Raw genomic sequence first — 14,345 nt, 5'->3', positions numbered from 1 at the left:
TGTCATATCCATACATAAAGCTTATATTTTAAAACACTGATCATGTGTGTTTTCTGTGAATTCATATATGTATGAACGTCGGGGTTAATAACTATGGTGTTCAAATCTTTTAGAAATATTTATCCTACGGTGACATTAAGAAACCAGATACAAATTTTATGCAAGGATTGTGGGCTTTTGTATAAGATGAATATTTATGAATCTAGATTTCACTTTGTAACAATAGACATATTATGTCCTTCAACCACAGTACAGGTTATAAGAATGTCAGTCTTGTGTTGATATAAGACGTTGTATCAAATGATAGTTGTCGGTATAGTATAGTTTTAAACAAGTGTTGTTTGAGAACAGCAAAGCTCGCCTATTCAGAAGAAGTTGATGTTCAAGTATTTACTATTTAAACATGGAAATTTGACAAATTAACAGACTCAAAAACCCCCTAAAGGGCCCCAAATTGGTTGTATTATCACGTTCAGCATCCATACACATTAGGAAAATAAAATCATAAACATTTATGATGACTTAAGCTTAAACAATAGACAAAATAGAAGCTTGCTCAAAAACTTTAACATGGAAATATGACAAATTAACAGACTCAAAAAAAACCTAAAGGACCCCAAATTGGTTGTATTATCACGTTCAGCATCCATACACATTAGGAAAATAAAATAATAAACATTTATGATGACTTAAGCTTAAACAATTGACGAAACAGAAACTTGCTCATAAACTTTAACGTAAAATGGGACGCCAACGCTGACGCCGACGCCGACGCCGACGCCGGGGTGACAACATTAGCTCCCTCTATTCTTCGAATAGGCGAGCTAAAAAGATAAAAGGATGATTGTATTTGTAGGACTCGAATTCTATTAACCCTTTCTCCGGGTACAAAGAATACACCAAACTGCTCGAAACTTTTATTTTGAACGAATTACCTCTCTTATATTCATTAAAGGGACAATTCATTCTACGAGAACATTAAGATTTGTATATATATCGGAAAACCCCCAGTTCTAATGGAAATTAGATCAGTCGGTTTTACTGTGATATGTCAGAAAATCCCATGGTGGTGAAATGCGTGTGAAATGTTCAAATTCTCTCGCTGTCCGCCATTACACATTGTGGTCGAATATCTTGTATGCCGAATCCAGTCCCTTGCTCGTAGAGTAATGCTTCTTTTGTCTAGAACAGCTCAAATCGCTCTGACAGAAGTGTGTTTACCTTATTAGGTGAATTGTCTTGCCTAAAAAATCATTATATCACCTCCACAGTGGTTATGTAGTTCATTTGTTTAACGTGCGTGACTTTGGCTCGGATATTGGTACAGCGTACATATTGTACCTGCTTAATCGTATTGATCAACGATTTGTAATTACAACGGTATCAATTAAAATACTAAACAATGACGTGGAATTTGTCAATATCTTATGTTATATGTTTCATAAGAAATGTAGAACAATACATTTATGCCATATTTTGCTTCTTGGTTATGTAAAAGAATTAGCGTGAGTAAATTGTCCCTTTAAAAGAAGTAAATATGTGTCACTATTGTTATAAATGTTTGGTCTTGTGGCATTTTATTTTTAAGCATTGATGTATCTATTCTTAACTTCATCAGGGTATGAAAGAATTTTTATCTGAATACTATGTGAATCGCGTAGCGGATTCTAACAAAAGTTTGCAAACATTGTTTTATCTTATACCCAGGTGAAGTTAAAAATAGCTACATTAATACATCATGACTTCAACTTTTGTGAATTTTGAATGTTACGGTTTATTATTCACTAATCAATCTACTTGACTTACTTAGTTTTTAATTCATTACTTCCACATTTTTATTGCACAATCATCGATATTTCAGAAATATATTTAAAAACGATGGGAGGTAAACAAAATATTTCTATATAATTTACCTACGCTATCTTATTACAATTAGACTAGGATAGGAATTTATATAAGCTTCTAGCTGTATGTATTTGTATGTAAATCTTCATTGTTTATCTGAATAAAATAGTATTTAAACAAAGCTAAAATTAGTCTTGTAATTCCACTTCACTAAGACGCTTTACGATGCGCTCCAACTAGTATTAAAGCGTATTGCAGAGCATCGTGGTGGAGCGAAATTAAAAGTTTAATTTTAGTTATAATTTGTTATATAAGTTCCATTCGCTATTATATCATAATTTTCATTTTATATCACTTTTTTTATTAATAATAAGAAAGCCAAAATATTTCATTCAATTATTTTATTTGAAAATACATTTGAAGCTTCTCTGTACATTTAAACTACAGCATTCCAATCAGAAAGTGATATGATCGTTTCGCTTGTTTTCTATAAGAAAGGGATATCGTTAAGTAACGCAAACAAAATTAAGACAAGTTCCATAATGACTAGACATGTTGCGTTAGTAAATAAAATAATTTGTTCTAACGAGCAATTATTATCAATAAACAACAATATGATATTAAAAATATCCGGGTGTGACTTGTTCGTGATATCCGTGGTCGTAGTTCTTAGTTAACGAAGCCACGGTCAGACGATCTTAATCAGATTGAATAAACAAGTCAACCTCTATTCAGAGAAGATATTTTAAGTCTTAAGCACTATAATTTAGATCAAATTGCAATATATCTTTATATACGTTTCTTGCGAATAAACTTTTTATGCAGTAAACATGTTTTCGGTGAAATGAAGGCTGAATGTCCCATAGTGTGACGAGTGGACCCTGTGAGAATGGACGAGTGAGGTGAGAGAGTTTACATAATTAGGGATTGTTGATTAAATATAAAGATAAGATCGTATTAATCATTTGCACATGTAACATGACTAGATTATATATGGTTTATACCCGTATTAAGTTATAAATTCACAATAGTATACGTAAGAGGCACCGGAGTGACAGCATGGTACATGTAAGCGTGGGAACGGAAGTGACGTAGTACGCAAGTGTTATTGTAATATAAAAGTTACTATTTTTGTACGAGTGCGCGTAATTGAGTTTTAGAAGTACGTACGGCGTGTATTTGAGTGGTAACTAATTTCGTATATTGTAATAGGTTTGTATCTCTTACTTTTATAAATGTTGTCATTGTTGTGCACAACATTTTCCGACAGAATCCAGCAGCGGAATATCCGCACACGGTAACTATGGTTTTCCAGCAACGTTCCAGCAAAAGTACAGTCAGATCTGGGTAGGGGGTCACTTCTACTACGGAAGCTCTAGGTGGGTGTACGTTATGTAACATGTCTCTGTGTAATCTTTCCGTTAGGGACGTAAGAGGTGTTTCCTCGATCCCAATGCGGCTGTCTCGTCTTGTATGTACTTGTCTACTAAATGTTATTTGTGGGGGATTTTGAGGGATATTTTATGGGAATTTTTCATAGTTTTCCTTAGTTTAGGACTTAGGGTTTATCACCATTTTTGGGAGGATTTTTCATGGGGAATCATCATGGGGAATGTGATGCTGTAATTATATAAGGATTAGAGGTAAAATATTGGAGAAAAGTAATGGGAATTTATATAGAGATCTTATAGGGATAAGATTTTATTCATGGGTTTTAGTATTTTTCACCATTTTTGTTAGTACCGCTGGAGATTGCTGGATTGAAGGTTCTAAGGTTTTTCCTAATACATATGGATTATTTATTTATTTATTGTAAAGATTTTCATTGTAAATATCATAGTAGGTTCAGTAGTGAGGGTATGGAAGATGAAAGAGAGTGATAGGGTCATACTTATGTACTTGTAAATAAATCAGATATTACTATAATTAAATTATTTAACTTTATTTCACTCTTGGTTGTATTTGATTAGGAATCACAGTCTCGGTGACAGTGATTATGGTGTATGAGTATAGTGAAATTTCATACTGTTAACCCTAATGGTCCAAGGGTGGATAACTCTCTGGTTATATAGACATTGACAAAGACAATAAGACTGAATGGTTCCAGAATATTTATTATTGCTGCGGATGCTGTGCTGAAGAAGATTCCTGATGAATATCACAGAATGACTGAAGCATGACAAATGACAGACTTGACTGGCAGATTCCTTGACCATTAGCGAAGTCCTTTATGGACTTGGTATCAATCAGATTGATACCTAACCTATGTACGGTCATGTACGCTACCTGGATTATAGTGGTTCTGGTCATACCACTTGGCCGTTACAATATGATCATTTCTTCGCTGTTTGACACAAAGTATTGTTGTAAATGTAAACGTTTCAAAGATTTTTATCACGAATATGAATGTGACAGATGCATGTGCAACATTGTTGGCATATTTACTATCTAACAAATGTTTTTTTTTAAAAGAATTTTGCAAAATGGAAATAAAATGGCCCAGTAAAATCCATAATTTGTATTATTCATGTCGTAATCTGATTTTTCTAATTAGTCTTTAAATTATCTAAATAAACCCATAAACTACATGTATGCGTACTTTGCTCAATTGATTAGCAACATTATGCATTATGACAAAAGCTGTTGACAAAGAATTCATTAAAGAAAAGAAATATACAACGCAAACTTGATTCTGAATAGGTAAGCAAAGTGATGAATTTGCGCATTCGTAATTCATATAGAGATTGAACAGTGTTTTGATTGCGTTAAAGGTGGTATGAACGCAATGGGATACAGACATATTCAATGTAGCGCGTTAGCGCTACATGTAGAATATGTCTGTATCCCATTGCGTCCATACCACCTTTAACGCAATCAAAACACTGTTCAATCTATATATTTACATAAATAAATCTGCCTTTACGTACAATTTAAAACGGTGATGGTTGCTAAGTTGGGTAACTACGGTAGTCAGGATGACCGAAGATATAGTTCCGATTGTTGAATGTTATAGCTGCAGTTTGGTTTGAAATACAACAATGACACTTTTCAATTATTTTCAACATATAATTTTTTCAATTTGATAATATATATTAATAATGTCCATTTCGAATAAAAATTGAGATAACCAAGGCGGAACGACTACCGGTATGTATCGTTGTCAGGGTAGTGATGCGGTCCGAAGTGAAGCGAGCCGCCATATTTGATTTTCAACCGAGGAAAGTGACTGTGATAAAGCCTATTGATGGTATGACCGTTGAGCTGCTGAATGTTTGTCATGTATGTATCGGTCTAAGAACGCGATATACACTAAATTCTTCGCAGTCATGACTTTTATTTTATTGTACGGAGGATAGACAAGTGTTTGCGTGTGTGTAGGCCTATTTTGAATGCAAAGACGGGGCCATTTAAGCTGATGATACTGTTTCGGATAGGTTACCTATAATGTTTTTTTTTCTGGAAACCTGTATATGATCTGTTAACCTATTTCGCTTAGACGCTCCCAGAATTATTCACCGACAATCAGATGTTCTGTATATTTAGGTGAGATGAGTGACCGTACACACATGTACATCTGACGTAACTATGGGATTTCCCGAATATTCCCGAGGAAAGCCCCCGGTTGTAGCCCGACCAGCGATTCATTTGTAGACCGTTACAATACTTGAACACATGTTTTGTTTTGATGTCAAATACATATTTAATTGATCTAATAAAAACTCTTTATGGTTATTTCAAAATCCGTCAACTTATGACGCAAAAACTTATCGAAGCGTGAACTAGAAGTATTCCGAACCTGCACTGCGTTTGTATTCATACGTCATTGCGTTCACGCTAATTTGAACGCAACTCCCCTCCCGTTGACTATATAGGGGCATATGTAAATATATGTCATTGTTTAACATAAACATAGCTGGCGCAATATTATTTTAGCGCAAAATGCATGGCGAGAAAAGCACGAACATATGATCACCGCTAATATAAATACGTTTACCGTATATTATGTTAAATGGGATTGTTGTTCTATGTAAAAGTTATGATATACAAAATCGCTCAATCTACATAACAATTACGATATTGTTATAAATTATGTGAATCAAGAGGGCGAATTTGTATTGTGCAAAACAAAACATCAATCAGCAACACAGTTTTACAACCTATACAACTGTATGCAAAACACACACGCATTTATTATTATCATTGCATTGAATATACAATATATAATATGCAGAATTTAGAAAACAATGACTATATAAGGCACACCAAATATTTACCATAAGCTGCTTTGTAATTAGATTTACACCGGGAATATTTTTCGTTGCTTTAACTTCTTAGAACATGAATATTGACGTTCTGACGTTATACTGTAATTGCTTTTTTTTTTCAAAAGCGTATAGGACCGTTAATTATTTTTTTTATTATCAAACTTGAAAATGTTAATGTAACTGTAACGTCAGCAATTTAGTAAATGTTACAAATAGACAAAATACCTTTAAAGATATTTAGTATCCATGTACCGTAAACCAGCTTCCTTTCGCAGCTTCTAAGTTTCGCTATGTCCATTTCAAAACAAATTCGCTAAGATTAAATAAACTTCTCAGATTTACAAAACTGAACTGAAATTCCTATCAACATAAATGCTGTAGATGTTAATTCACGGAGATAAACTCTGGCGAATTTACTTGAATACAAATCACACGCGATAGAAAGTTGGTTTTCTTCACTCCCTCTAGCGAAAGTAAAACACTGAAATATAAACACACATTAGCTTATACTTGATGATAGCAGATAATGGCAACAAATGACAATAGAATATCGTTAACGTATCTGAACAATAGCTGATAACATGATTAACATGTAAAATTCATGAACATGAAATCTGCCATGATATGACCATGTTTTGTACGATATCTTGAATGACCCAGTTTGTGTTCTTAAATATTGTCGATGAGTCAGATGACAAATCCATGATCCATTCCGTAAACGCGATACGACATATAGGTTGAGTCCCAAATCGAAAATAACAAAATGCGACATAAAATTTGAATAACCACTTAAAAGTATGAAGCATTAGTCTCAATTCGTACCACGTGTAGATATACATATAATGTATATACTAAAGTTAAACACTGAACATCCAGTAACTGGCAATTTCAAACGACCAGACTTCAATTATATGACTGAATTTGATTTCTTCTCGAGAAGTTCGTCGTCTGCTCCCGGTTCTCCATTACAGTGCAGGTCGTTTCCATTATCTTTGATCTCGTACGAGTTTTGTTTTTCCTCTGTGAAGCATTGGAGTATGTCGTATTTCATAGGGATTATGCCGCCTCTGAAGAGCTTGTCGGTGAGGTAGGATACTCCGATGATTAGGATGAAAGAGATGCACATTGTCATGGTCTTGAACGGGAACATCTGGCCGTGCTCCTCATCGTAGTATGGGTACTTGATAAGAGGAGGAATGAACAGGTAGGGTTCTCCTCCAGTAAATCGTAGGAACATAGAGACGATGAATCCGGACAGACTTCCATAAGAGTTAGCGAAACTGACCCAAAGAACGCAAATGAGCTGTGGAAATTGGATTACGAACATCAGATCACTGCAAAGTATAAAAAGTCCGTACACCGTTCCGACAGTGAGAGCTATAATGGCTCCAAGAGCCCCCACGACCACAATCGCGAGTCTGAGAACCCAAACCAGCTCCCTTTCTGATGCCTGAAAGACATACGATGTAATATTAGTTTTGGAATACATGATAAACTATTATGTACAGTTCATTAAATATAAGTCTCTCTCTATTTGCTATTCTTTAATGAACAAATAGGTAAAATAATCGGATAAACAGGTTTTCTTCTGAATCGCATTGTCTTGTTGACCTTGCTTTTTATGAAGTTTTAATACAAAAATACATGATATGATATCGAAGAGTAAATTTTTGTCGTTGGTCTAATGGTCATATTTTGGAGAAATCATTCAACTTAATTTCTTTTCACAAGAATGAAGAAGACATACATGAGGTCTGAATATATTCTTGTAAATATTGCTTGCGAAGACTGTTCCACTTGCAAGAACACAGGAGTCGGCAGATGACATGACGGCTGCAGCCACTGCTCCAATTCCAATAACTGAAACAGCTGGTGGACAAACGAACTGTAAGACCATGGGCAGGATGTTGGTCCATTCTCCAAAGCTTAACGGAAGAGTGCCTTCGTAGGCAGTGGCATTCCAATCTGTAATTAGAACAGAACATTCCATATTAATTATCAACTTAATTATTATAAAACATTGTCCACATCGAAAATAAACAAACAACCAAGATAGCTCAATTTTCATCACAGGATATGATATGACATGCACATAGCCAGAAATAAATCATTTAAAATGATCGTCTGCATTGAATTAAAATGAATATGTATGTATCTTAAGAAACATTATTATGGAAGATTTGACAAATAAATATATGGGAAAATCTGAAATTAAGAAATATCTGAATTACAATCAAGCAATAAGAAGGTTTTCGATTATGAAGATATATTTTCAGACAGCAATAGGTAGGCCGTCAAAAAGGGAGTTTCGTAAACTATTGAAAATCATGCACATGTACTTTAAAAAATAACATATTTATGTTCATTGAATAACTTTTATACCAGGTTTTACAGATTTTGATTTTGTATGAATCTAAAATCAAAATCAATGAATTCACATACTTATGATGTAAGTATAAATATTGTTTATATTGCTTTAGAATAAAAATGACAATCTGAAAATGATTTAACAGAATATTTTTTCCAATTAGCAAGTAAGCAATGAAGTGCATGGCACAATGTTCACACATTTGGAATTATGTCAAATTACAACTTTTTTAAATTTCAGAAGGCCAGAGGAATATTTTTTTCTCTTTGTGAGTAGACAGTTGAGTGTCAGATAATTCCAGAACATTTTGTATAAAACAAAGTCGATAATTTGAAATTTAGCATGTTGTTTTTTGATGCAGTTAATATGCTTCAATTATATATACAAACTCCAGATTAGAAATACCGGAAGTGACGTCTGGTTTCCGTTAGGCGATGATGAGGCCACACGGTTGATTTCCGGGTGGGCATGGAGCATCACGGTGCTCACACTCCTCTAGATAAAGATCTCTAGAAAACATAGTTATATATTCTCGTAGAACAGGAGAAAACCAACGTTGACAAAAATAAATCAAATTATACTTGTAACTTTGATATTGCGGAAAAATAACATTACTTATCATAAAACGCATATTTGAATGTAATTGGTTTTGTGAGTCAAAACAAAAACGGGTGTCTTGTTTCTTTAATAATTTAAGTTATTCTATTTTCTAAGGATGCCTGCCTGACCATCAGATGAAATCAACGTACAAACAAATAAAAAGGTTAACAATTTTTTTTTTCTTATATTTTTTTGGGGGGATTTTCTCCTGTTTAATCATTTCTTCCATGTAGAAATATTAAAAGGTAAAGAATAAAATACAAAAAAAATAAAAAGTTATATATAAATGATGTCAACTGTTGATCACGAGATTATTTCACGTCGCTAATAGGTAAACACGCAAACAAAAGCAAGAAAGGAATGGATGAAGATGAGTATTTTGATGATAATTGCAAGAAATAAAAGAGGATATTCTGGAATTGTTATTGGATGATTCGATATTATCCAAACCAACTCAAGGCATGACCAATGCCTGTATTCGAGATGATACGAGAGCGAGTCAATGAGTAGTCAATAAACTTTATTTCTGTTTGAGAACTACCACTTCTATCTCGATGCTATTGCCGTCTAGTGTGATGCGCTTAGACCAACGGTGCTCAAATGCCATCAGCTTAGAGTTGTAAAAGTAGTGTCTTTCCCTTTGATATACTCTTCGACTGCCGTCACGACTTCATAGTCGGACCGATAATGACGTCCACAAATATCTCTTTTCCAGTTTGGGAATAGAAATAAGGAAGAAACCGCTAGGAACTACTTGAAACGAATAGGTAGGATGTGGTATTTATTCATACCCGTTAGTATGGACTCTCGCATTTTTCTTTTGCAGCAAAACTTTAGATTTACCTTTGCTTGTTCAAGGATGGCGGTTCGCTGCTTGTCTAGCAAGTTCGCGTAGTACACTCCAATTATTGTAGTCCTGTTTGGTAAACAAATCAACATAATAATGATTTTTGAGACCAAGAATACAGTCTGCACTATTTCTTCCACCCAGATTCGGTTATCAGAGTATAGCAAGTTCTGATTTTTTTTTACAACTTTCCAGACCTAACTCCATCTTAAAAAGACGTTCTACCGCGTTTAAATTAATCTCCCTGGAATCTAAACATAGCATAAGATGATGTACAAGTACAAAATTATAGCACCGTACTCAATTTTAGATAAAAAAAAATGATTCAATTACCAGGTTTGACATTCTATATCATATTAAAGAATGACTCGATATGCGTGTTGCAATTTATACCAAGGGAATCGTGACCATCTCGGTCAATCGAATATGCGATTGGCTACTTATTGACTCGCTCTCATATTTAAAAGTTATGACCTGATATTATCAGCGTACAGCCGGTTCAGGTTGCAAAGCTTAGATATAGTACGTATATTAAAAATAGATTTTGTATTCTCGTTTTAAGTCAGAATCGCAAAATTTTAACCCGCAATTATAACCGGCTATACGGCACCATGAAACAATGATTTGATGGATGTTTATAAAACATTAATTTGCCTTGAGTCATTGGACAAATATTTGTAAGTTTCTTGATAAATATTTGTGTTTTTGTAGCATTGGATGCCATCAAAGATTTGATTTAGTTTAATGTATACGCAATGTAATTAGAAGCATAGTGGATATTTCTTTGAATTTTAATGTAATAAATTGCACATTAAACTTAAAGTGATTGATAATGGCACATTAACAAAAATAAAATAATTTGATTGTACATGGACATTTAAAAAAAAGATTGATATAGGTGTCTTTTTAATGAATTATTCAGCTATACATGTATATATGCAGTAGTACACTAGTTACAAACTATTATGCATTTTACGAATAATTCAAGAGTCCTTGGGATTATAAGAAAATAATAAAACAAAGAACATTTTACGAATAATTCAAGAGTCCTTGGGATTATAAGAAAATAAGTAAAACAAAGAACATTTTACGAATAATTCAAGAGTCCTTGGGATTATAAGAAAATAAGTAAAACAAAGAACATTTTACGAATAATTCAAGAGTCCCTGGGATTATAGGAAAATAAGTAAAACAAAGAACATCAAACAAAAACAGCAAAAACAAGTTTTTAAGGTAGAGTGTCATATAACATATTTACATATGAACTTTGGTTACCCGAATTCGTGATTATAACTAAAATGGCATATTTACATTGAAGTAAACTGCACGTGAATATTTGGATAACTCGAAGTATTAACGTGGGCTCAAACGGGGTATGACTGTACTATGCGCAATGGACAAGGCAAGTACATGTATATTAGATTTCAAGATTTCTTTTTCTCACAGACAAAATTAAATGTTTGGAGTTTCAATATAAAGCATAGTTATTAATTAAAGTAGGAAAATATAGAAAACCAAAAATCATGACTTTCTACCTTAAAATATATTAAGGTCCTACAACAAAAAAGGAAACTCTTTTCATGAGGAAAAAGGGTACAAAACTCAATTGTCAATGGTTTTTAGGAGTTGTGACATGAGGAAGATAACAACAAAATCCAAACCAAAAGTGTGGGTAATCAAAATGGTCTTATACAGGGATGATAATGATCTCGATGAATTGAGTTTCTAAACTATTAAATAATGCATCATCAAAATTTCTTGCTTCTGAGCGGAAAGACATGTATACCACAATATGGAAACCCAAATGCTAAATATTGATCTTTTATTTATTTTATAGGCCTATATTTATATATTCATCTACGAAATATTTAGTACCATTAGTGTTTAAAACGATTTATTTATCAAATGTCGTTTTTATTTTATTAAAAAAATGAACTGGTTATATAAAATGTTTAGTGTACTTTGATTTTTAATACGTTAATCATATATAGAAAGGGTATACGTTTCTGATCTCTGTTATACCATTGATAGATAAAAACGTACAGACGCCAAAGATAGAAAAAATAGGTTCTATTATTCCATAAAACCCAATAAATAGGATTATTTGTTATACATATTATTGTGCCTATTAGAAACTACAGGGAACCCAGAACCATTAATACCAATTACTCGATATCCAAGCTGTATATATCCAAAAAAAGGTTTGTTGAGAGACTATATTTTGAATAATATATCTATATACAAATTAACGTATTCATATTATCTATACAACAACTTTGAATTTGGTTGGTTCTAAAATCATATTAGTTATATGAGCCTATTAGTTTTGAGTTTTGTATCAAGGATATCGAATTCATTTTTACTTTAGATCAATGTTATAGAAACAGAATTATAAATACAAGATAGGATTACCTGTAGCTGATCCAGCTACACCAATGATACCCGGGGGGATAGCCAATACTAATGCTATCCCGGCCCCGACCACGGTAGAAATCTGAGCCAGTTTGGGGGATTTGCATGCCAGCACGCGTTGGTACCAAGCCTGCAATTGAAGGAATGAGATAAGAGTATATGCAGTATTCTGAATGTCACGTCAGATACGCATCTACAATCTATCTAAGATAAAAAATTCATATATAACACAAAAACAAATATTGTTCTAAAAACCCTTTTCCAAATATCGTATTGATTATCACAATTATATCTTCATGATTACATCTATACCTTTGGAATTCTGTTCTAAAACCATTACACTTTCGCATGAAAATGACGTTGTAAACATATGGCGACGCAAGTTTTATCTTACCTTTTATCCAAATACAAGAAATATGTGTTACTTGTGATGAACCGAGATAAACAAGATCAAGTTACAGTTGCTTTGTCCGAACACTCGGCAGTAATGAAAGACAAATCAAATCAGATTTAGAACAGATAACAATTAAAATGCTCGTAACAAACAATATTGAATTCACGTCATTGATATTAATATTGTTATGCATTTACCTGCCATGGAACTCCCCCGCAGATGCAAAGACAAATCGTATCAATGTACAACCCAATATGTTGACTTTTTACTTCCCCGAGCCAGCTAGTCGAAACCTTCGACATATCTACGGCTGGGCTGTTGATGGCGTATGGGATAGCTAGGATCTACAATAGATCATACATAGAACATATATACAATAATTTATATGAGTTGATTCTAAAACGTAATATTCCTTTGTACCAGTTGATTCTAACGTTTTCTAAATATGTTTTACCAGTAAACAAACGGTGTAAAAGGAAACAAGCTACCAAATGGGAAATAGCCCCAGTGTATAGCAGTTGGAACTAAGGATAGAATTTTTGCAGGTTAATTAAAAATTTCAAAAGTTAAAATCTTCTGAAAAGTAATATACCATATTAACAATGATTCGAATTTAAAAATCAAGATTGAAATTCAGGTTCAAAATATCAATTTTGATAATGGATAGGTAAAACATTAGAATTTCAGGATTTTTCAGTGCAAATTGTACATTATTTCAAAATAGCTACCCTGGTACGGATCGGGCAGAAGGTCCCTATCTCTTTTTCATCTATTTTTTTTATTAGAACATAGGTTTTAAATATTGAACAAACTCGATTACTCATATTCAGCTGTTTTGATAATACATCACAGCACTTTAACACTGTGGTCTATGTAAAAGCTTGTAGTTTGTTGGTCTCTATACGTTCTATTGTGATTGTCCTATATATAAGTTTGGAGAAGATCAAGATAATCGAAGAGCAATATCGAATATTTATTGGTGTAATTCTAAATCTGTACTCTTGTTACTTTTGATCAAATATGCTGTTATCTTTTTCAGGAAGGACGTTAATCCAATTGTGATAATATCTACAAAATATAGTATGTTTTAAAAACAATCGTACTTATTACTTACACTTGACATATAAATTAGACATCTTTAACTAGCACAAAGTGACGTATGCAAAGAATCAACGTTAATTAAAAGTAGTCTCGTATAGATGAAATATATGATCAGATGATGACACAATATGGAAAAAGTTACTAACAAGGCCGACGGCAATCAGAAACAGTTGTACGATGTCGGTGTAAGCCACGGAATACAGGCCTCCAAAGAAGGTGTAAATAACAGCTACACAGGCAGATATAATAACCGACGCCGTGATGTTGATGTCCAGAACGATTGATAACGTTGTACCTGGGGAAATTTAAACAATTATTAACGTATTTGGCAAGAGGAAATTATATATTCAAATTCTTTTTACAATAGATCTGGACCCGGTTGTTCAAACGGTGATAAGCAAAATTTTCAATTCCGGTTTGCTGCAAAACCTAATATTACATCTTGTGAACAAGTGGGCCCAGTACATGATTTTGTTTTATTTTATTTTTGAAAAATATACATTACTGGAACAA

General features: G+C 33.2%; 1 protein-coding gene across 3 annotated transcripts in view; it reads right to left on the bottom strand.

The window, feature by feature from the left end:
* Positions 1-5,993: 5,993 nt before the first annotated feature.
* The window catches only part of LOC138315298 (high-affinity choline transporter 1-like), a 60,753-nt gene continuing 52,401 nt past the window's right edge, over positions 5,994-14,345 (bottom strand). For all 3 annotated transcript variants that reach the window (XM_069256194.1, XM_069256195.1, XM_069256196.1), the window contains exons 5-9: positions 13,979-14,127; positions 12,929-13,075; positions 12,338-12,467; positions 7,858-8,075; positions 5,994-7,560 (exon numbers count right to left, since the gene is read on the bottom strand). In XM_069256194.1, the coding sequence (XP_069112295.1) occupies positions 7,018-7,560; positions 7,858-8,075; positions 12,338-12,467; positions 12,929-13,075; positions 13,979-14,127 (1,187 nt within the window). In that variant the 3' untranslated portion in view covers positions 5,994-7,017. The remainder of the gene's footprint in view (positions 7,561-7,857; positions 8,076-12,337; positions 12,468-12,928; positions 13,076-13,978; positions 14,128-14,345) is intronic.

Source organism: Argopecten irradians, chromosome 2 (genome assembly GCF_041381155.1).
Source record: "Argopecten irradians isolate NY chromosome 2, Ai_NY, whole genome shotgun sequence".
NCBI lineage: Eukaryota > Metazoa > Mollusca > Bivalvia > Pectinida > Pectinidae > Argopecten > Argopecten irradians.
This window is presented reverse-complemented; position numbering and strand designations above follow the sequence as displayed.